This window comes from Aotus nancymaae, unplaced genomic scaffold (assembly GCF_030222135.1).
Source record: "Aotus nancymaae isolate 86718 unplaced genomic scaffold, 86718_ANA_hifiasm-v0.15.2.pri h1tg000012l, whole genome shotgun sequence".
Classification (NCBI taxonomy): Eukaryota; Metazoa; Chordata; class Mammalia; order Primates; family Aotidae; genus Aotus; species Aotus nancymaae.
The window spans coordinates 12993878-13017623 of NW_026988423.1; the positions used below are offsets into that span (position 1 = coordinate 12993878).

Genomic DNA, 23746 nt, shown 5'->3' on the forward strand with positions numbered 1-23746 from the left:
AAACTTTAACCTGTATCAGAATGTCCTGGAAGGCCCAGTAATTTGCTTTCCCTAATAAATTCTCAGATTATGCTGAGATTGTTGGTTTGGGGAACGATACTTTGAGAACTACTGCACTAAATCATAAGATTGAGGACAACAGCCAGTTTTTTGTATTCCCTTTGTATCATTCAACTGTGTTTAGTACATTTGTATAGTGGCAGACATCAACGCATTCACTGTTGACTGGTAAAAATGCCACAAAAATAAAAAACAAAACTACTCTCCACATTAATAGCTAAAGTTTCTCAAGTAAAAACAAAAACAAAAACTCCTTTAACATATCCATATAATGTTCGATCCAATGTAATCTCAGCACTTTGGGAGGCTAAGGCAGGCGGATTACGAGGTCAAGAGATCGAGACCACCCTGGCCAACATGGTGAAACCCCGTCTCTTAAAAACAAAACAAAACAAAACAAAACAAAACAAAACATATATATATATGTAAAAAGAAGAAAAAAGAAAATAAGAACTTTTTTAGATACTCTGGGGAATGTTGATTCGCTCTGGTTAAGTTACCAAAGAAATTGGAAAAGCCATTTTTTCTAATTGTCTTGAAATAAATGGTCTCCTTACCATAGTCAAAGAGATCAAAGAGTGCCTGAAATGCTGGGTCTGATTCTGTCTGTTCCAATATATCCTGTATAGCTTCTTCAGACATGTGGATTTCACTCTGCAAGAAATGAGTGGGGTGAAGGCATGATTCTAACTGAATTTATATATATTAACATATTATATATATTTATGAGACAAGGTCTCACTCTCTTGCCCAGGCTGGAGTGTAGTGGTATAACTGTAGCTCACTGTAACTTGAAATTCCTGGGCTCCTGCCTCAGCCTCTGGAGTAGCTGGGACTACAGATGCACCACTATGCCCAGGTAATCTTTTTTTTTTTGGGGGGTGTAGAGATGGGGTTGCTACATTGCCGAGGTTAGTCTTGAACTCTTGGGCTCAAGTGTTCCTCTTGCTTCAGCCTCTCAGAGCACTGGGATTAAAGACGTGGGCCACTGTGCCCAGCTTGAATAATATGATTTAATACCAGCAAAATAATTAGCAGACACCTGAATATTTTTGACATTTTATGTAGCATCCTCCGCCTCCAAGAAAATTTCTTCTAATGATATGCTCATTTTTAACAAATTAAAATAAAACTAGATAATAGAAGGTGAATGTTTCCCAATTCTACTTCCCGGAGGTGAGTACTCTGGTGAATATATTCTTAAATACTAAAATGATATAAAATGAATATATGTATATAAATAGATATAAAATTATACTATAAAGTTTTTTTTTTTTTTTTTTTTTTGAGCGAGGGTCTGTCACCTAGGCTGGGGTGAGATGCAGTGGCACAATCATAGCTCACTGCAGCCTTGACTCCTGGGCTCAGGTGATCCTCTCACCTCAGCTTTCCAAGTAGCTGAAACTATACATGTGTGCCACCACACCCAAATAATTTTTGTATTTTTTTTGTAGAGATGTGGCTTTGCCATGTTGCCCAGCCTGGTCTTGACCTCCTGGGCTCAAGTGATCTGCCCACCTCGGCCTCCCAAAGTGCTGGGACTACAGGCATGGGTTACTACTGTGCCTGGCCCAAACTATAAAATTCTATAATCTGCTTTCTTTACATTACTCTATTGTAGACTGCTTTATAAGTCCTTCATCATAAATCTATTTTATCCCTTTTATCTGTTTGCTTTGGGTTCTTTATGTAAAATGCTTTCTTTAAATGTTGACAATCCTTACTTACCTGTTCAGCTATACAAGTAACATGCCAAAACCTACCTCAAAAGCCCTGTACCAGTGGCAGGGCTGAGCCTGTCAACTACAAGCTAAGTTATGGAATAATGTTGTAGAATCATTTGTATTTTTAGTTCTTTTCTTTTGAGCTAGTCGGGTTTCTTGCTGGGAGAGCTCATGACTGACAACAGTGTTTCTGGGGGAGCATGAGAAATAAGGAATAGATACAGAGTTTAACTACTTCCTTAATTTTGCACCTTATTATCCTATTTGTAGCCTCACCTTTAGAAGCACTTTCGGATGTGCTGCTTCTTGAACCTTTTAGGATTTCTGTGTTAGAAAATCGCTTTGTTTCTGGTCTTTGCCTTTATTGGCTTAGAACCCTGAATGTGCTTGTTCAGGTACCACTTAATCATTTCAGCATCCAAAAGTGTTTTTGTTGCCCTCTTTTGTTCTTTGTCTTTATGGGTCTATCCTTTTTAAAAATTCCCTATACTGTCTTAAAATCTGTTATTTAAATCTTAATTCTTTTTTTCAATTTTTGAGATGAAGTCTCACTCTGTCACCCAGGCTGGAGTGCAGTGGCACGATCTCGGCTCACTGCAACCTCCGCCTCCCGGGTTCAAGCAACTCTTCTACCTCAGTCTTCCAAGTAGCTGGGATTACAAGTGCGCGCCACCACGCCTAGCTAATTTTTGGTAGAGATGAGGTTTCGCCATGTTGGCCAGGCTGGTCTCAAACTCCTGATCTCAGGTGATCCACTTGCCTCAGCCTCTGGAAGTGCTGGGATTGCACGCATGAGCCGCCCAGCCTGGATAAATCTTAATTCTTAACTTTTTACAAATACAGTATTATGAACAATTAAGAACAACAGGTTGTGTCTTTACTTTCTTACAAACCTTCACAGTATTTAACAGAAGTACCCTGATTATGGTAAGCACCTGATGTATTTGTAGAGAAACCACAAGCAAAAAGTTGGAGAATACAAAAACTTAGAACAGAGCATACATATTTGTTTTCTGCTTTTGAGACAGGGTCTTGCTCTGCTGCCCAGGCTGGAGTACAGTAGTGCAATTATAGCTCATTGCAGCCTTGAACACCCATGTTCAAGTGATCCTCCCATCTCAGCCCCACAAGTAGTTGGGACGACAGGTACATGCAACAATACCTGGCTAATTAAAAAAATTATTATGTAGCAAAGAGGTCTCATTATGCTGTCTAGGATGGTCTTGAACCTCTGGCCTCAAGCAGTCCTCCTGCCTAGGCCTTTCAAAGTGCTGGGATTAAAGGCATGAGCCACTGTGCCTGGCCCGTACTTGTTAAATGGTAAGATAAGAGACGCTTTTGAAAGAAGTACTGGTAGAACTGACATATAGAAAAACAATTCAAGGGCTCAATGACTTTACCCAGAATTCACCTGAAAGAAAACCTGCTGTAATAATCTCAAATGGGCATCCTAATAAAATATTTCCATTGTCCAATGGTCCAAGTAAAAAGATGTCCTAAAATCACAACTGCAGCTGCTCTTCAAAAAGGGTATTTGGGCCAGGCACGGTAGATCACCCCTGTAATCCCAGCACTTTGGGAGGCTGAGGCAGGCAGATCACTTGAGTCCAGGAGTTCGAAACCAGCCTGACCAATATGGGGAAACCCCCGTCTCTACTAAAAATACAAAAATTAGCTAGGTGTGATGGCGCATGCCTGTAATTCAAGCTCCTTGGGAGGCGGAGGGAGAAGAATGACTTGAACCTGGGAGGCAGAGGTTGCAATGAGCCGAGATTGAGCCACTGCGCTCCAAACTGGGCAATACAGCGAGACTCCATCTCAAAAAAACAAAATAAAAACCAAAAATTAGTTGAGCATGGTGGCATGTGCCTGTAGTCCCAGCTTCTCATCTCAGAAGGCTGAAGTGGTAGTATCACTTGAGCTTGGGGAGATCGAGGCTGCTGTGAACCGTGACTGTGCCACTGCACTCAAGCCTGGGCAACAGAGTGAGACCCTGTCTCTAAAAAAAAAAAACGTATATTTAAGGATACTTGCACATGAGTATATCTTAAAACATAAACTATTAAATTCCTCCTTTATCAGCTCACTCTCTTTCGTATTGACCAGCAATGAACAGCAACAGTGACTCCGGTTCCCATCTTTCTTTTCTTAGTAGTGAGTCTCACACAGGCAAATTGTCATTTGGTTAGTGATCTCTCTTTTTTAAAGAGTCTTGTTAATTTTATTTAGTAAACTATTACTTGGATTCATTACATATCTTTTTTTCTTTTTTTTGAGACAGGGTCTTGCTCTGTTGCCCAGGCTGGAGAGCAGTGGCGTGATCTCCGCTCACTGCAACCTCTGCCTCCTGGGTTGAATCCATTCTCCTGGTTCAGCCACTAGAGCAGCTGGGATTACAGGCACATGTCATGAGGCCCAGCTAATTTTTGTATTTTTTAGTAGAGATGGGGTTTCACCAGGTTGGTCTGGCTGGTCTCGAACTCCTGGTCTCAAGTGATTGGCCCTCTTCAGCTTCCCAAAGTGCTGGGATTACAGGCTTGAGCCACTGTGCCTGGCCCCATTACACATCTTTAACATATCATTTCATTGTTTCTTTAAAATATTATGTAATTTGTAGCAGTGTGGAAGAAATGTAATTTATATGAACACTGTATTGCTGTTTATTACACATAAATATACCCACTAAATAATTTTTAAGTATTAAATTCTTAAGATTTCATGACTGTGGATGCAATATAGACTCTATTTTAAGTCACCATCCAACATGTTTTTCAGGAACAGATTACATTCAATGAATGAAGAAAAGTTTTATCTTATTATTGTAAATCATTTAATCTAATTAAATGGCAAATCATAACACCTTATGTTGGCAATGGTTTTGAAATGAAACCAAAATACGGTTAAGTCTTAACCATAAGTAACATACACACACACACACACACACCCCCACACAAACCCACACCCATCCATCCATACCGGAAGTCCTAGGAATTCATCAATTGAAGTCTCTGGCTCCATAGGGTTGTTATCTGTTTGCTTAGGTACTTGGGCAATATTGTTATCACTGTAATAAAGAAAGAAAAATCTTTATTATAGTTATACAATTAAGCAAAACAGTTAGGCATTTTAAACATACACATATATAGCTTACCTAGTTAAAAATTTATTTATGTTTTCTGCTAGCTTTTCTTGAAGAGATTTGTTGCTTAGTATTTTTTCTCGTGCATTTTCAATAACCATTTGCTAGAAAAGAAAACCACTGTTAGCAAAAGGACAATAAAGAGGATTCTGTTATTTAATAATTTATTTGAAAAGAACAAACCAATAAGAGCTGGATAGCTTTAATAATCCTAAATGGAAACTCAGAAGTTGTGGTGGCTCCCTCCCTATTAATACCTGAATACAACACTTTACAATTTGCAAGTGTTTTCACAGACCTTTCACCAACTCTTTCTTATACAGTTTCACACTCTTCAGCTTATCATCGAACTCCAGTAAACGCCCTATTTTGTTTTACAGAGTGTCGCTATGTAGTCTAGGCTGGAGTACAGTGGTGTGATCTCAGTTCACTGTAACCCCCACACCTCCTGGTTCAAGCGATTCTCATGCCTAAGCCTCTTGAGTAGTAGCTGGGATTATGGGTGTGAACCATCCCACCCAGCTAATTTTTGTATTTTTAGTAGAGACAGTTGGCCAGGCTGGTCTCGAATTCCTGTCCTCAAGAGATCCACTCGCCTTGGCCTCCCAAAGTGCTGGGATTACAGGTATGAGCCACTACTCCCTGGCCAGGTTTTTTTTTTTTTTTTTTTGAGACAGAGTCTCACTCTGTCACCTAGGTTTGAGTATAGTGGTATGATCATGGCTCACTGCAGCCCAGGCTCAAGCGATTCTCCCACCTCAGTCTCCCAAGCAGCTGGAACTACATGTGCGTGCTACCACACCCAGCTAATCTTTGTATTTTTTTGCAGAGATGGGGTTTTACCATGTTGCTCAGGCTGGTCTCAAACTCCAGAGCTCAAGCAATCTGCCCACCTCAGCTTCCCAAAGTGCTGAGATTTACAGGCATGTACCACCGCACCCAGCCAGTATTTTATTAAATGATCCAACAACAGCAATGTATTTACAGGTATCTAGGAACATACCCTAGTTTCTTATTTGATATGTATATACACACATTTGTGCACATATCTGTATTTTTAAACTCAGGAATATTTCAAGTTACAAAGTTTGGTAGGGTCACTTACTTTTTCTACTGCAAATGCGTTTGGATCCTGGAAATTCCGTATTGTTGAATGAGGGCCAGACAAAATGGCACTTTTTCTCTGAGATTCACTGAAACACATTTTAAAAGCTTTTCTTTTAACCTACTATGTTTAACAGACTTAAAAATAAATACATACACAGACATAAATTTTAAAATCACCATAGGAGAATAGACACAGTTGTCCCTGTATCTGCAGGGGGCTGGTTTCAGGATCCCCAAGGATACCAAAATCCACATGTACTCAAGTCCTACAGTCTGCCCTAGAAAGACCATGTATTCAAAAGTCCAGCACGCTGTATATAGGTAGGTTTTACCAGTAAATTTTCAATCTGTGTTTGGTTGAAAAAAACTTCAGTATAAATGGACCCATGTAGTTCAAATTCATGTTGTTCAAGGTCAACTGTATTTTCTCTATTTGTGGTAGGAACAAAGGGCAGTAAGGTACAAAATGTATTAGTCTTGGATTCAGAAAAAATGAGTTTGAAGTCTAGCTTTACCACTTACCGCCTATATGGTCTGAAGCACAGTAAGCTCTTTTTTTTTTTTTTTTTGAGAGACGGAGTTTCGCTCTTGTTACCCAGGCTGGAGTGCAATGGTGCGATCTCGGCTCACCGCAACCTCCGCCTCCTGGGTTCAGGCAATTCTCCTGCCTCAGCCTCCTGAGTAGCTGGGACTACAGGCACGCGCCACCATGCCCAGCTAATTTTTTGTATTTTTAGTAGAGACGGGGTTTCACCATGTTGACCAGGATGGTCTCGATCTCTTGACCTCGTGATCCACCCGCCTCGGCCTCCCAAAGTGCTGGGATTACAGGCGTGAGCCACCGCGCCCAGCAGCACAGTAAGCTCTGACTCTCTCATCCACTTTATAATGGGCAAGAACAACTGCATCACTGGGTTTACTAAAGAATGAAATGAAATGAAAGTATATATAAAGATTTTAAAGAATCAAGTTCCTATAAATGTTAAATATTAATATTGTTCTTTTATGGTTGGGCATGGTAGCTCACATCTATAATCCCAGCAATTTGGGAGGCCAAGATGGGAAGATCAATTGAAGCCAGGAGTTTGAGACCAGCCTGGACAACAGAGACCCTCGTCTCTACAAAAAATTAAAAAGTGGCCAGGCGTGGTGGCTCATGCCTGTAATCCCAGCACTCTGGGAAGCTGAGGTAGGCGAATCACGAGGTCAAGAGTTTCGAGACCATCCTGACCAACTTGGTGAAACCCCATGTCTCTACTAAAAATACAAAAAATTAGCTGGGCGTGGTGGCATGCACCTGTAATCCCAGCTACTCAGGAGGCTCAGGCAGGAGAACTGCTTGAACCCAGGAGGCGGAGGTTGCAGTGAGTTGAGATTGCGCCATTGCACTCCAGCCTGGGTGACAGAGCAAGGCTCCGTCTAAAAAAAAAAATTAAAATTAAAACATAAAGAAATAAAAATAAAAATTAAAAAATTAGCTGGGTGTGGTGGCATGCACCTATAGTGCTGGATATTGGGGAGGCTAAGGTGGGAGGATCTTCTGAGCCCAAGAGTTTGAGGCTACAGTACGCTATGATCACACAACTATACTCCAGCCTGGGCAAGAGAGCAAGACCCTGCCTCTAACAATAATTAAATCGATATTGCTGTTTGTTATTTTATATGGTGAAGTGAGAAAAAGGTTCCAATAAAGGAGGCTAAGGTCAGTCTTGAATGAGAGACAACCAAAAGTAAGAACCCTAACAAAAAGACTTAGGGCTTGGGCAGCTAAGAAACTAGAAAAAAACATTTAAAAACTATTATCTCTTTTCTCAAACATCCTTCAAACTAAGGCACAAAGGATAAGTAAGACAGAAAAAAACTTCTCAAAGATTACACCTGGAAAAATTCTATCAACTGATTTAGAACTTTAAATGTGTGTGAAGCATAGAATATTATGATATTATTTATATTCGATTAAAAAACATGGATTTCTAAAAATCTAAGATAACATTATTCATAATATAATACCATTATTTTAAATACTATTACAGAATAAACATATTTCCCACAGAACAGTGATAAGCTATTAATTCAGAGATGCAACCTAATTTTAGGCAGGTTAGAATGTGAAGAAAGGAAATGTATTTTGAAATAGTTCTAACAGTAGATTAGAACTTAATCTAGTCTTATTACTTTATTCACAATGTAAGTATCCTGATGTAATTTTTTTTAATGGATACGGGCAATTGTCTCTTTTAAAAAGCATTACCTTTTGCGTCTACCGGGAGACATTAAACTGGCATGTGCTTTCTTTTCCTGAGCACCAGGAATGACGTTTAAAGCTTCTCCAGCTGTATTTCAAGAAAACGTAACAGTAAGCCAAAGAAACTGAACAGTTTTCTAAACTTGTAATAGGATAAGAAGCATTAAATAGTGATTATTATTTTATATTAAATTCAGTTAACATGTACTGAGTTCCTACCACGTGTAAAGCATGGTAAAAGATATTAAGATTTATATAGTCTTTATGCCTTAAGGTTTTACAGTAAAATCCAAAGTACAGTATAGTCTCAACAAAAAATAACGTGGTAGAATGGAGAAAGTCTAAAAAGTATAAACTAAGTGTTCTGGGTGTAGAAAAGGATTTAGAGAAAAGGTAAAAATGAGGGTGATCTTAATGAATAGCATCAATTTTAGCTGCACAGAAAGATGATTGGTTTGTGAACCAAAAGTGCTAAATCTGAATTCTAATCCCAACTCTGTTATTAGCTAGCTTCTTATCCCTTACTATCATGTGTATTCAAAAGTTTCAAGTATACAACAAATAAGATATACCACACACTCTCTAAGGATATTCCTAACTAGAAGGTTCAGCCAGACACATGTAGGATTTCTAACATGTAAAGATAGAGAAGTGGAAAGGCATTCCTCATTCCACGAGGACAGACTGACGTCAACAAAAGCAAGGAGGTAGAAAAATATAATGTACATTCCATTTGAAATAAAATACAACAGGATCCTTTTCTCTTAATGTCAAAAATTGAGAATGAGAAAAGAGTTCAAGGTTGGACCTCAGTTAGAGTAGAAACAGGTAGAATCCTAGATTAAAATTCCTTAAAGATTTTATATGTTTATAGCAAATCTAGAAGTCTGCTCCACCTTTAATCTCTTATCTTTTTTTTTGGAGGGGGGGCATAGTTTTACACTATGAATATAAAGACATTAGTATACTATCTCATTCATATGATTTGATTAACAACAAAACTTAAGAGAACGAAATGTAAACTTACTGGTTACAGTATCTTGTGACTGTGAATGGTTGACCACTACGAAATATGACCTCGATGGATTTGAAATTTGGCCACTTTGTCGAGTAACTTGTGTGCCTGTGGAAGGAGAAGTGGTAAACTGTCCTGAAAGGTAAGGTAAAGTCAGCAACTCTGCACTGGCTGGAGCTGTTTGAGATGCAAGCTTTCTCTGCCGTTTGATTTCTGCAATCCCAGTTCTTGTTCGGGCTGAAATATATAAGCATTTAAAAAACAAATTCAATGTCAGGGTAGTCTTGGAATTTTAAAAAGTCAGTATGATGCAAACTATTACATAATCTAACATGTTATATCAACAGATTGAAGAATGGCCCCTAAAATATCAACTAAATTTATGTGACTTTCAGAAGAAACTAAAATGAATACACTCCAGCTTTATAAATCCAAGATTATATTTGTTCTGAAATAATTAATATTGATAATACCCCCATGATTTAAGAAACCTAAACTTATGAAATGAGAATTAAAACATTCTTTCCTTCATCTGCTAGGGCTGAAACAAAAAAACATTCTACATGAGAGTCAATGGGAAATGTAGGGAGTATTTACAAAATATTTTTAGATAAAGATATTTAACATACTGTACTTAGAAAAACAGTAGTTTAAGCAAAATATATACTTAGCACACATGTATTATTAATTAAAATGTTCATCTGATAGTTTAAGTTTGAAGTAACTGTGAACATTGTTTTAAGTTGGATACCAACCTCTCTGACTGCCAGCAAACCTTGGGGAACTTTGCATGCTCCTAACAAAGAAAACAAAGTAGTTATCCATCCAAAAATTTTTGTTGCCAATATCCACTATGATTGTTATAGTCAGACCTGAAGTAAATTATGAGGTAAAAGGCAAAATATCTCTCTCAGACAAAAAAACAAACACGTTTTTCGGGTAGGTAACTCTGATTTGCTTTAGGAGAAAAATAGTGGCATGCAGACACACTCACAACACACATAATTTTAATTAAGAAGTTTCTATCCAATGCAATATGCACTGAGTGCCTTGACATTACATTAAGAATGCCATCTGGGCTGGGTGTGGTGGCTCATGCCTATAATCCCAGCACATTGTGAGGCTGAGGTGAGAGGATCACTTGAGGCCTAGAGTTCATGACCAGCTTGAGCAACACAGCAAGATCCTGTCTCTATAAAATAAGATAAAAATTAGCCAGATGTCATGTGCCTGTAGTCCTCGGTACTTGCGAGGCTGAGGTGGGAAGAACTTTTGAGCTCAGGAGTTCAAGGCTACAAGAGCTATAATCACACCACTGCACTCCAGCTTGGGTAACAGAGCGGGACCCTGCCTCTTGAAAAAATAAAAAGAATATAATTTAACTTTAGAAACTCTACATATATTTAAGTGAGCTATATACAAAGTATATATTATTTTTCATAATTACAGAGATCACTTCCCACAGAAAAATTCTGATTTCACATGACTCCATATATAAATACTTCAGAATCCCCAAAAGGATGTCAGAGGACATCCTGCTTTTATCAAATTTATGACTGAAATTATTTTATTGAATCTCTAAAGAAGATGCAAACAAACATGGAAAAATTCACAGTACAAGTTAATTCTTTCTTTTTTTTTTTTGGGAGACAGAGTCTTGCTCTTCTCCTCCCGAGTAGCTTGGACTACAGGCACGTGCCACTACACCTGGCTAATTTTTTGTATTTTAGTAGAGATGGGGTTTCACCATGTTAGCCAGGATGGTCTTGATCTCCTGACCTTGTGATCTGCCCACCTTGACCTCCCAAAGTGTTGGGATTACAGGTGTGAGCCACCGCGCCCGTCCTAGTACAAGTTAATTCTTTTAGTATGAATTGGAGTGGCCCACCCTTGTACTTGATAAAATCACAGACACCGTACCATCATCATAAAAAATATGTCAAGCGAGTCTCTGCCAACAACATCTACAAAACTCGAGTCAGGAAAGAGAAATATAAAGATAAGATATGGTCCAGAGTTAGGCAGAAAGCATTTGGAGCCATTTTAGCAGTTTAAGCAGAGGAAGAAAATGAAACCCGTGCTGAAGTTATGTGGGGGTAGTCACTTACGGCTCTGAAAGAAAGGTTAAGAGACTGTAATTTTCATAACAGATTCTAAGTCAAATATAAGATTTTCATAAAATTGATACCAGAAGATTCCAGAATTAGCATTACTCTTCAAGCTTATTTCTTTACAAGGTAAGAAACCAAGTGGGCATGGGTTCAATGCCCTATGAATATGTAACGAAGAGGTAGTTGCCTAAGGGAATTTGCAGTGGCCTGGGATTAGGTGATTTGTATTCTAGCAATATATCCGCCTCTAAATTGCTATGGAAACTTGGAAATGTCATGAAACTTCTATATATCTTAGCTTTGTAAATATTTTATTAAAAGTATGCTACTTATTTCAAATTATGTCAATCAATAACATCTACAGTACCAACAACCTCTAGAGTAATTTCAAAACTGAATGAGTGTTATATAAGTACACTGTGTAGGTCTTAAGAAAATTTAAACCCCAAGTGTATTTGCATTTCAAAATAATTAGGCACATTCTAATAGCTTATTACCTGATTTGAGAAAGGGTATGATCCAATTTCTTCCATAGAGATGACATTATTGCTGGGACATTATTTGATGTTTCTAAATCATAAGAGGAAAAGGTTCTTATTAATCCCAGTTGAAGAAAGTTCATCATTCATTTTGAACAAAGACATACAAAAAGCTTCTCTCTCAATTATTGACAGTATGTTGGGAAATGAGAAATAAATCTGTTTTGCAAAATAGCTTGCAAAGCTATAATGAGGCTGCTTTCTCTTCTAAAGCCACTGAGTATCAGATACAACATGAGTAGAAATGGACATCTGTAAAATCTCTGAAGCATTTTTTAGGCCAATAATTTTATACCTCCATTTTATTAAAAAAAAGGAGAAACAAATTTTTGATCTTTGATCTGATATCATATGACATATGATAGAGAATTAAATAATATGTCTTATAATTATCACAAAGGTTATACAAATTACTTATAAGTGTGGAAATTTAATCCTCAGTTTCTTCACATTTAAAAATGGCTTTAAACAACATCTCTCACTGGGTTATTCTAAAGACTAAAGGAGAAAAAAACATACAAAAGCATGTAGCACGATGCTTATACACAGTCAATATCAAGCTTCTTTTCCTTTATGTTATCATCTTATGTGAATTTTTTAATGCTGACTGTTTTGTTAATGTTGTAAGCCATTGAAAATAATCAATATTAGAAAATAAGCAGTCAAAACATTTCCTCTAAAATATCCTTAATTTATGTAAGCCATTGAAAATAATCAATATTAGAAAATAAGCAGTCAAAACATTTCCTCTAAAATATCCTTAATTTAGGCAAGTAAAATTTTATATTCTGGTAATAAGTTTATGATTGGCTTCTATGTTCAGACTTAGACAACACAGAATTAAAATTAAAATGTCAGTTTAAAACTTTTTAACACATAGTGATGTCTGTTTATCAGTGTAAATGCAGAGGTAAGAGTTTATTTTATATTTTTTTAAAAGATAATTTTTTGGGTTATTTTTGCTAACATTAAGACTGTGGCAATTTATCTATTACTCAATATAAACACAAAAAAATTAGATATGTCCCAGAAATATTTACCTCATCACAAATGAGACACGTTTTCTCAAGGCTTTTACGAGACATTAATAACCTTTAAAAATTATTTTTAACTAAAGCAAGTAGATAAATATTGCATACATCAGCAAAAAAAACCTCTAGGCCAGAACGTTTACCTTTTGTTTTCATAGCTACATATTCATTCAAAATTGTTGTCAAGTTTTTTCCAAATAAGGACTGAAAAGAAAAAGATCAAACATTACTAAAATTGTATAATACGACAAATAATTTATCACAAAAAAATTCCACCATTCAAGTTAACAAACGATTTGACTGCAGAGTAGCTGATGAGGAAAGGGTAAAGAAGCAGGTAATCAAAACCAAAACTAGTCACTGAAGTTAGAGTTTGCATCCAAGCTTCTAAAGAATCTTGCCCGTTTGACTAGGACATTATAGCTACTTGGGTATCACTGCTTCTAGGCCCTCTCAGCAGACAGGTATACATACATGTACAAATGCATATATACAAGCATTTATATTTCTGTATCTATCTGTATATATATTAAAATAACCACAGTGTCATACTAATATCGCAGACTATAATCCAACACCACTGGTTTCATTATTATGGTCATTTATATCTTCTTCCTCACACAGTGAGGAAACTGGCTCTCACTATCTACAATTTGTTATTTGTTCAGAATTATTAATTTAGAAGAAATTAGAAGGATTTATTTAATATTCATCCATGTTACTGTGTGAATCAATAGCATGTTGCTTTTTATTGCTGAGTAGTAGTACTGCTTTGTATGAACATATCAGAGTTTATTTATTACTTTCTGAAAAACATCTTGGTTGTCACCAGTTTTTAAATTTTTTGTTTTTTAGAGACAGGGTCTTGCTCTGTCACACACTGGAGTACAGTGGCTGCTCACAGCTCACTGTAGCCTTGAACTCCTGGCCTCAAGCCATCTTCCTGCCTCAGCCTCCTAAAGTGCTGGGATTGGGATTACAGGTGTGAGTCAGCACACCTGCCCTGTTTTCAGTTTTTGACCACTATGAACAAACACCAGTGTAGGTTTTTGTGTGAACACAAATTTTCTAGTTGATTTGGGTAATATGAGTGTTGGGTCACAAGGGGAGTATATGCTTAATCATATAAGCAAAAGTCAAACTGTTTTCCAAAGCAACTGTATGATTATGCATTCTTACCGGCAACAAACAAGAGTTCCATCTGTAAGAAATACCTGACCTGTCCAAGGTGGAAGACCGCTTAAAGGCATTCCAGAATCACAAACAATAATAGCATGAGCAATCTGTGCCCTAATGACATGTTCCAGTTGCAGTAGATAAACGTGTCAGAGACCGTTTCTTGCCACTAATAAAGAATGCTTTGTTCCCTGCAAAGAATACTTTTAGTTAATCTATAAACTGCAGTAATGACAATTATCACTTGCTTGCTGTCAATAAATATGTGGGTCAAACTCTGTTTGAGGCTCTCAGCTGGGAATGCTGAAGCCCCAGATGTCCCACCTTTTGCACTTTATCTCTGTATCTGTTTTTTAATTCCTTCAGTGCTGCCTGTGTTGCAGTCTCTACGACTGAGCTGGTCTCGGCAAGTGATGCCCAATATGGGGCTTGAACCCAGGATGAAGGGTCACTGGAGCGATGGCTGGAGAATGTAGAACTAAGCTGGAGGATACCCGAGTACTCTTAAAGCTATCCCTGTGGTGAGTAAGAAGGGGAGCTTGGAAACGTCAGGGTAACAAATGGGACAAGGGTTGAGCAGGCACGAGGCTTATTTGAGTCTCCTTTGGCAGCTCCTCAAAAAAGAAGGAGTTAATACTAGCCACTTGAACTGTCAGTTGTTTACAATGAATCTCTGCTTTCTTACTCCATTCTTCTGATGCTCTCTCTGTCTTCCACTGCTTTATAAAGAAGGAGCTGAGGATATTCCTGTAACTGTTTGGTCAGTATGGGCTTTAGTTTGCTCCACCTTGGAGTCTTTCCACACAGATGACAAGGAGGAGGAATAAGAGGAGGAAGGAGAGTATAACAAAGTACCAGAAGAGGTGACAGAGCGTGCTTGCCAGCTAAAATGGCAAAGGAGGGAGTCGTTTGTCCCTGCCCCTCTGTCCCCACTCACTATTTTAAAGAAGTGGCCTGACTCTCTGGATCTTTCTTTTCCAAAGAACAATGGGCAAAAAGTAGTTGCCCCAGTGACTGCTCAAGCAGCGCCTTGAGTGACTGCTCTTAGTTCTATTCAGGCAGGAACCCAACAAGACAGATGTGAGGGCGATATGGATGCTTGGCAGTTCCCTGTTAGACTATACCCACCTGATCAACAGGGAAATATTATGGTTACGTTTAAGCCTTTCCCTTTTAAATTACTTAACGAATTTAAACAAGCTATCAATCAATGTGGACCAGGTTCTTTTTTTGTAATGGGACTGTCAAAGAATGTTGCTGTCTCCAGTCGGATGATTCCTGCTGACTGGAATGCTCTTACTTGAGCTTGTCTGAACTCCTATTCGAGCCTGTAAGAATTCCTACTCAGTGCTTACAATTTAAAACTTGGTGGTCAGATGAAGCTTCCATTCAGGCTGCTCGCAACATCCAGGCCCAACCTCAAATTAATATAACTGCAGACCAACTTTTGGGGGTTGGTAGCTGGGCTGGTTTAGGTGAACAAGTGGTCAGGAAGGATGATGCCATAGAGCAGCTTAGAGGAGTGTGCAGTAGGGCTTGGGAAAAAAATCACTTCAGGAGGAGAACAATACCCTTCTTTCAGTGCGGTTAAGCAGGGGCCAAAAGAAACTTATACAGATTTTATATCCAGATTATAGGAGTCTCTGAAAAAGGTGATTGCAGATTCGGCTGCTCAGGATATAGTGTTGCAGTTATTAGCTTTTGACAATGTCAATCCTGAGTGTCAAGCCACTTTGCGACCCATTAGAAGAAAAGCACATTTGGTTGAGTATACTAAAGCTTGTGATGGTATTGGAGGTAATCTACATAAGGCTACTTTACTGGCCCAGGCAATGGCAGGACTGAAAGTGGGTAAAGGAAATACTCCATTTCCTAGAGCTTGTTTGAATGGTGGGAAGCATGGTCATACTAAAAAAGAACATAGAAAAAAATCAGCGAGTCAGGTTGCCAGTTAGGGAAAAAAAGAAAATTACTGAGCCTGAAATATGTCTAAAATGCAAAAAAGGAAAACATTGGGCTAGTAAGTATCACTCTAAGTTTGATAAAGATGGAAACCTGATTTTGAGAAACGCCATGAGGGGCCCGTTCTGGGCCCCATTCCAAACTGGGGCATTTCTGACTCAGGCCACTCCCTCATCCCTGTACAATGCCTGTCCCCTACCACAGCAGGTAGTGCCACAGTAGATTTATGTGGCACAAAAGCTGTGAGCCTTCTGCCTGGGGAACCCCTGCAAAAAATGCCAACAGGAGTCTGTGGACCCTTGCCAGTGGGGATGGTAGGATTACTTCTAGGTAGGTCTAGTTTAAATTTAAAAGGAGTACAAGTACAAACAGAAGTCACTGATTCAGATTACAATGGGAAAATTCAAATTGTTCTATCTACTTCTGTTCCCTGGAAAGCAGAGTCAGAAGAACATATAGCACAGCTCCTGATTGTACCCAATGTGGAAATGGGAAAAAGTGAAACTATATGAATAGGAGGATTTCGAAGCGCAAATAAACAAGGCAAAGCAGCTTACTGAATAAATCAAATTGTTGATAAATGTCCTACCTGAAAAATAACTATTCAGGAAAAGAAATTTAAAGGACTGGTAGATACAAGAGCAGACATTTCAATCATTTCTCTACAGCACTGGCCATCAGCATGGCCAATTCAACACATTCAATTTAACATAGTTGGAGTTGGCAAAGCCCCCAAAATATATCAAGTTATATTTTGTATTGTAAAGGATCCGATGGACAATCTGGGACTATTCAACGAATTGTAACTTCTGTACCTATAAATTTATGGGGAAGAGATATACTACAGCAATGGGGAGCACAAGTGTTAATTCCAGAACAATTATATAGCTCACAAAGTCAGCATATGATGCAAGAGATGGGGTATGTGCCTGGCATGGGATTAGGAAAAAATTTACAAGGGTTAAAGGAACCACTTAAAGTGGAAGGACAGAATTCTCGTCAGGGTCTAGAATACCATTTTTGATGGCGGCCATTGTTAAGCCTCCAGAACTCATACCTCTAAAATGGTTAACAAACAAGCAAATTTGGATAGAACAATGGCCACTAAGTAAAGAGAAACTGGAGGCTTTAAAGGACTTAGTTACTGAACAATTAGAAAAGGGACACATAGCTCCAACATTTTCCTCCTGGAATTCTCCAGTCTTGGTCATCAAGAAAAAATCACGTAAATGGAGAACGTTGACAGATCTTAGAGCCATTAATTCAGTTATACAACGTATGGGGGCATTATATACTTCTCCTGCTATGATTCCAAAAAGTTGGCCACTAATTGTTATTGATTTGAAGGACTGTTTCTTTACAATTCCTTTGGCAGAAAAGGACTGTTAGCGATTTGTGTTCATTATTTCTTCTATAAATAATCAAAAATCTGTAAAATATATCACTGGAAAGTGTCACCACAAGGAATGTTAAACAGTCCCACAATTTGTCAAACTTACATGGGCCAAGTTGAGCCCACCAGAAAGGAATTTTCAGTGTTATATTATTCATTATATGGATGATATTCTTTGTGCTGCTCCCACTCAGGAAATATTACTCCAATGTTATGATCACTTGCAAAATTCCATTTCTTGTGCTGGTTTAATTATAGCTCCTGATAAAATTCAGACTACTACTCCTTACCCTTACTTGGTGACCTTAGTGAATAACACTACCATTGTGCCACAAAAGGAAACCATACACAGGGATCAATTGAAAACATTAAATGACTTTCAAAAATTACTAGGGGACATTAATTGGATATGACCTGCTCTAGGCATTCCTACCTATGCCATGAGTAACCTATTTTCTATCCTTAGAGGAGATCCTAGTCTCTCTAGCCCTTGGCAATTAACAAAGGAGGCTGAGGCAGAGTTACAGCTGATTGAGAAGCAAGTGCATAAGGCTCAAATAAATAGAACAGATCCAAAAAAGACTCTAGACTTACTGATTTTTCTAACTCAGCATTCACCTACTGGTGATATTGTCTAAGAGTAAGACTTGGTACAATGGCTTTTTCTTCCTTGTACAAATTCAGACTCTGATTCCTTATTTGGATCAAATCGCTACGCTGATAGGAAATGGGAGAACTCAAGTTGTTAAATTACATGGATATGACCCTGGAAAAATTATCATCCCTCTTCCAAAGGCCCAAATACAACAGACCTTTATAAAGAGTCTTACTTGGCAAACCCAGTTAGCTGATTTTCATGAGTGTTCTTGATAATCACTTTTCAAAAACAAAATTATTTCAATTTTTGGAAGTAATTGGATTCTCCCTAAAATAACTAAATCCAAACCAAATGAAGGTGCTGAAAATGTTTTCACAGATGGATCTAGCAATGATAAAGCTTCTTATTCTGGGTCAAAAACTAAAATTTTTCAGACACCGTATACTTCAGCCCAAAAAGCACAGCTTGTAGCTGTAACTGAAGTCTTAAATGTTTTCGAGATGCCTGTTAATGTAATTTCTGATTCTTCATATGTGGTTTTTCCACACAATTAATTGAAAATGTTCAGCTTCGATTTAATACAGATGAACAACTGATGACTTTATTTCCCAGTTACAAACCCAAGTTAGGAATAGAATGTACCCTTTTAACATCACTCACATTAGGGCTCACACACCTCTTCCAGGACCTTTAACTGCAGGGAATCAAATGGCTGATTGCTTGGTTGCTACAGCATTGTTAAATGCTAAACACTTTCACACTTTGACTCATGTAAATGCCTCTGGTCTTAAACAAAGGTGTAATATTACTTGGAAAAGAGGCTAAAGCCATTATTAACAATGCCCAACCTGTCAAATGATTCATTCTCCATCCTTTACGGGTGGTGTTAACCCCCATGGATTGGAACCAAACTGTCTTTGGCAAATGGATGTTATCTATGTCCCTTCTTTTTAAAAATTAGCTTATATGCATGTATGTGTAGATGCATTTTCTCATTTTGTTTGTGCCACATGCCAAACTGGAAAATCTTCCATGACAAAGCTGCCCTTGCCTTTATCGCTTTGCAAAATCAAAAAGGGGGACATGCTGGGAACAGGCCTTAAAGAAAGTGGCCACAAACAAAGTATCTAAAGGACTGTAACATACTCCTGATGGCAGTGACACACATCGCTGGAGGTTGTTGGTTTACTGGAGCGAGGGAAAGAAATACCTGACCCATCCAGGGCAGAAGACTGCTTAAAGGCATTCCAGAACCACAAACAATACGAGGAGCAACCGTGCCCTAACAACATGTTCCAGTTGTAGTAGATAAACGCATCAGAGCCTGTTTCTTGCTACTAGTAAAGAATGCTTTGTTCCCTGTGAAGAATGCTTTCAGTTAATCTATAAACTGCAGTAATGATGATTATCACTTGCTTGCTTGCTGTCAATAAATATATGGGTCAAACTCTGTTTGACGCTCTCAGCTGGGAATGCTGAAGCCCTCTGATGTCCCACCTTTTGCACTCTACCTGTGTGTCTTTTTTTTTTTTGAGATGGCGTTTCACTCTTGTCGCCCAGGCTGGAGTGCAGTGGTGGGATTTTTGCTCACTATGACCTCTGCCTCCCGGGTTCAAGTGATTCCTTTGCCTCAGCCTCCTGAGTGCACACCATCACTCCTGGTTAATTTTTTGTATTTTAGTAGAGACAGGGTTTCACCATGTTGGCCAGGATGGTCTCAATCTCCTGACCGTGTGATCCTCCCGCCTTGGCATCCCAAAGTGCTGGGATTACAGGTATGAGCCACTGCACCCGGCCTGTGTCTGTTCCTTAATTCCTTTAGTGTCGCCTGGTTTGGGGTCTCTACGACTGAGCTGGTCTCAGCAAAACTGTCAAATCCAACTTTGCCCAATTTTTTTCTTACATTTCATTTAGAAGTCTTACAGTCCTATGTTCTACATTCTGATCCATTTTGGTTAATTTTTGCATAAGTTATGAGGTACTTGTAGAGGTTCTTTTTCTGTATGTGGATGTCTAACTGTTCCAACCCCCATTTGTTGATAAGACTATCCTTTCTGCAAAAATAGCCTTTACACCTTTGTCAAAATCAGATGTGTGGGTCTCTATCTGGACTTGCATTTGGTTCCATTGACCTGTGTGTCAAAAGTATCAAAAATGCCCCTTAATCTTGATTATTATAATTTTTTTAGTAAGTCTTGAAATCTGGTAATGTGAGTCCTTCAACTTGTTCTTTTTCAGAAACTGTTTAGGCTATTCTAGTTCCTTTTCCATTTAAAATTTGGAATTTTTGAGTTATCTATAAAAATGCTTCATGTTATCTATAAAAATGCTTGCAGGCATTTTGACAGTGAAAAATCTTTAATTAAATTGGGAGGAAATAACACCTTAACAATATTGAGTCTCTCAATCTATGCAAACAGTACAACTGTCCTTTTATTCAGGCTTCAGATTTCTTTCAGGTAATTTTGGGCATATAGATTTCATACTTATTTGGTTAGATTATCTCTAAGCATTTTGTTTGTTGCCATTATAAATGAATATTTTCAAAAAATTTTCAAATTTCAATTGTTCATTGCAGGCATAGAGAATATAATGGATTTTTGTATACTCTGTATTCTACGACCTTGCTTAACTTTAGTTTTGTATTATTTTCAGTTTCCTAAAAGCAGACATTCATGCTATTTTGATAGTCTTTAAGGAGTCATGTTTAAAATAAAATGACAAACACCATGTGAAATAATGTAGCTCTGGAACGTATCCACTATGTACCAAATTATAGTTTGTTGGTTTAGTGATATTTAACAAAAGAGATGACAATAATATACCAAAATATCTGTTTCATATTTGTCTGAAAGGAGCACCAGATAAAGGCCAGGAAGTAAAGAAAAGAAAAAAAAAAAAAAAGCCTTGGAGACAGCAGCAGTGAAACTAATCAGAAATGAGGGTGTCATTTTGAAACTAATTCTCAGAGTTAAAGTTGTCATTCACTTAATAGTTCTGTAATAAATTTGTAAAAAGAACAGCTGGGCTTCTTTGGGTCTTACCAGTCATACATGAATATAAACCATCAAATTTTTGCCAATTTCAATTTTTTTTTTGGTGGATGAGCTGATTTTATGACTATGCATATTTAGTCTCTTGTGTTGATAAAATATTTCCCTTAAGGAAAAAGTAACTCACCAGTAAGCAGGCTGGAATAAACCCTTCATCTGTACAGTGTTCTGCATATTCTTTCAAATCTGAACTTTCCAAAATAAAAGTTTGGCAGGTAGAAATGAGGTTTTCTTGTTGTAGGTAACCTAAATAAAAAATAAAAGTTTAGGTACTTATACTAAATTTTGTATTTTTGGTTAAAACTGCTATTGAAAATGCTATAGCATGTACTGATATCACAACTGGAACCTTAGGTGGAATGCTCTAGTGTTTGGCAGCCTTGTACAGAAAAACCAGGTTGTGCTGCAATACAAAGTATAATTCATAGAATAGGTGGCCCTTTCACAGGAAACAATTCTAGCTAAACTAGTAAAATAAAGTGTTTAACAAAGGATAACTATTTCATAGTAGTACTTACAGGAGAACCAATAAATCAATTATAAATAACTATGTTCCTCTACTGCATAACTTCCATATTGACCAGGTCAGTTGATAGTATAAACTGACTTACTGGATTATCAGAAAACCATGTTCTCACAACAATGCTATGTATTTGTATACTTATTTGCCAAATTATTTACAAGAAGAATGAACAGAAGACCTACTCTGCATGAAAGTTGAGACAGGAACTCCTTTGGTTCTTATTTTATGCCTTTCGGGAATCATTAGCAATTCCAACAAGAACCTTAACCTTAAAAAGTGAAGGCTAAGGCAGAGTGGGTCAATTGCTTGCCTGAACTAAAGCATGCCCCAATGCACACACACATTGGGGCATGCTTTACTTCAGGCGAATAATGTGATACTTATTTGCTCTCAGTAGTTAAGGAAATCATCATCCAATCATAGAATATCAACTCTTCAAAGAATATAGACCTCATAAAATTAGTTCAGCAAACTCACTAGACAAACAGCAACAGCTAAGACAACAACAAACATGGAAGAAGGAGAATCGAACTCCAAGAGCTGTCACACTGTATTATTTAAAACATCCAATTTTTCACAAAAATTTATGAGATATGCAAAGAAATAAGTATGGCTCGTAGGGAGTAAAAAAAACAAAAGTCTGTCCAGGGAAATATAGACATTAGACTTAAGACTTTAAATGAGATATTTTAAAATAAGTTGAAAAAACTAAAGGAAATCATGTCTAAGAAATTATGAGAACAATGTCTCACCAAATAGAAATATGAATAAAGAAATACAGTTGCTAGCAGCAGGAGACAAACTTGCAAGCAGACAGGGGCAGGTCCCTGGTGAAACCCGATAACCTTCAAGCCAAAGACAGTCTGAAGCCTGAAAGCCAGTTCAGGGTAGAGTCCATGACCAGAGTGAGAACTTCCTCAATACCTTTCAGCCACCTGAATGGTGCTTTTTCCAGGTCCACCCATGGACCAATCAGCATGCACTCTCCCATTCTGAGCCCGTAAAAACCAAGGATTCAGTCACACATGGGGACTACCTGCCTTTGGAATCCTCTCTCACATGAAGGTCTACCCATGTCAGGTCCCTTGTCATGTCGAGAGCTGTTCTGTCATTCAATAAAACCCTTTTCCGCCTTGTCCACATAACCTCATTTTTATTAAATGCAGGACAAAAGCCTAGAACCCACCGAACAGTGGGTGTGAAAGGAGCTCTAACACTGCAGCCCTCCAGCCCTCCGCTGACACTGGGCAGCCACCCGACATGACAGGTAGTGGCAATGGGGCTAGGCCAGCCCAGGAGCCACAGACAGAAGCAGGGTGGGGGGACAGAACAAGCCGTAACACGAGCGAGTTGAAACATGCATCCCTACCACCTCTGTTTGCCATGCTGTGGGCAGTGGGAAGGAGAGTGAGCTGTAATGGTCCTTGGGGGCTCAGACCTCAAGACTCCCTAGGCAACAGTCATAACACCCTCTGGGGATCTTTGGCTGCTGGGATCTCCAAGATTTTGGGTGCTGCAGTGTCATCCTCAGCCAGACACTGGTGCCCAAGTTGGAAGATGGTCATGGCACACCTGCACCATCTGTGGGCTGAATGCAGAGCCACAGTGGGCATGGAATCCAGGCCAGAAGCAGTCTGCTGGGCTGAGTGGGCATAGAGAGCCCAGCAATGAGCCCAGAGGTGAGTGAGCCCAGGCAGGTGCACCACAGGCCATGAAGATTGCCGGCTGGCACAGTGGCACTGAAAGAATCCTGTGTCATTTCTGGGGGCTTGTCTGGGATCTGTGGAAGGTTAAGAGTGGACCTCTTACACTTTCATTTCTGAGGCTTCTTGCCTTCACATTTTTTCCCAAAACTAGATGAAACACCAGGCTTGTCAACCAGTTAAGAGGAAATGGCACAGCTGCAGAGGACAGGCTTGCTGGAGAAGACTGTGTCAAGCCTCTGCCATCACCCTCGGATACTGGGAATATAGGCTTTGTTTCAATCCAGTCTCCCTTCATGGAGGTCTAGCCACTGCATGGGATTGGAATAAGGTCCTGTGACAACCTAAGGTATCTGGCTGAGGCTAT

At 38.5% G+C, this 23746-nt stretch overlaps 1 protein-coding gene across 2 annotated transcripts in view; it reads right to left on the reverse strand.

Annotated features, from left to right (window-relative positions):
- The window catches only part of LOC105732492 (protein NPAT), a 149782-nt gene that overhangs the window by 18451 nt on the left and 107585 nt on the right, over positions 1–23746 (reverse strand). For both annotated transcript variants that reach the window (XM_064375395.1, XM_012474588.2), the window contains exons 2-11: positions 21281–21399; positions 13115–13175; positions 11899–11971; positions 10046–10086; positions 9303–9527; positions 8282–8363; positions 6029–6116; positions 4936–5027; positions 4761–4848; positions 618–714 (exon numbers count right to left, since the gene is read on the reverse strand). In XM_064375395.1, the coding sequence (XP_064231465.1) occupies positions 618–714; positions 4761–4848; positions 4936–5027; positions 6029–6116; positions 8282–8363; positions 9303–9527; positions 10046–10086; positions 11899–11971; positions 13115–13175; positions 21281–21399 (966 nt within the window). The remainder of the gene's footprint in view (positions 1–617; positions 715–4760; positions 4849–4935; positions 5028–6028; positions 6117–8281; positions 8364–9302; positions 9528–10045; positions 10087–11898; positions 11972–13114; positions 13176–21280; positions 21400–23746) is intronic.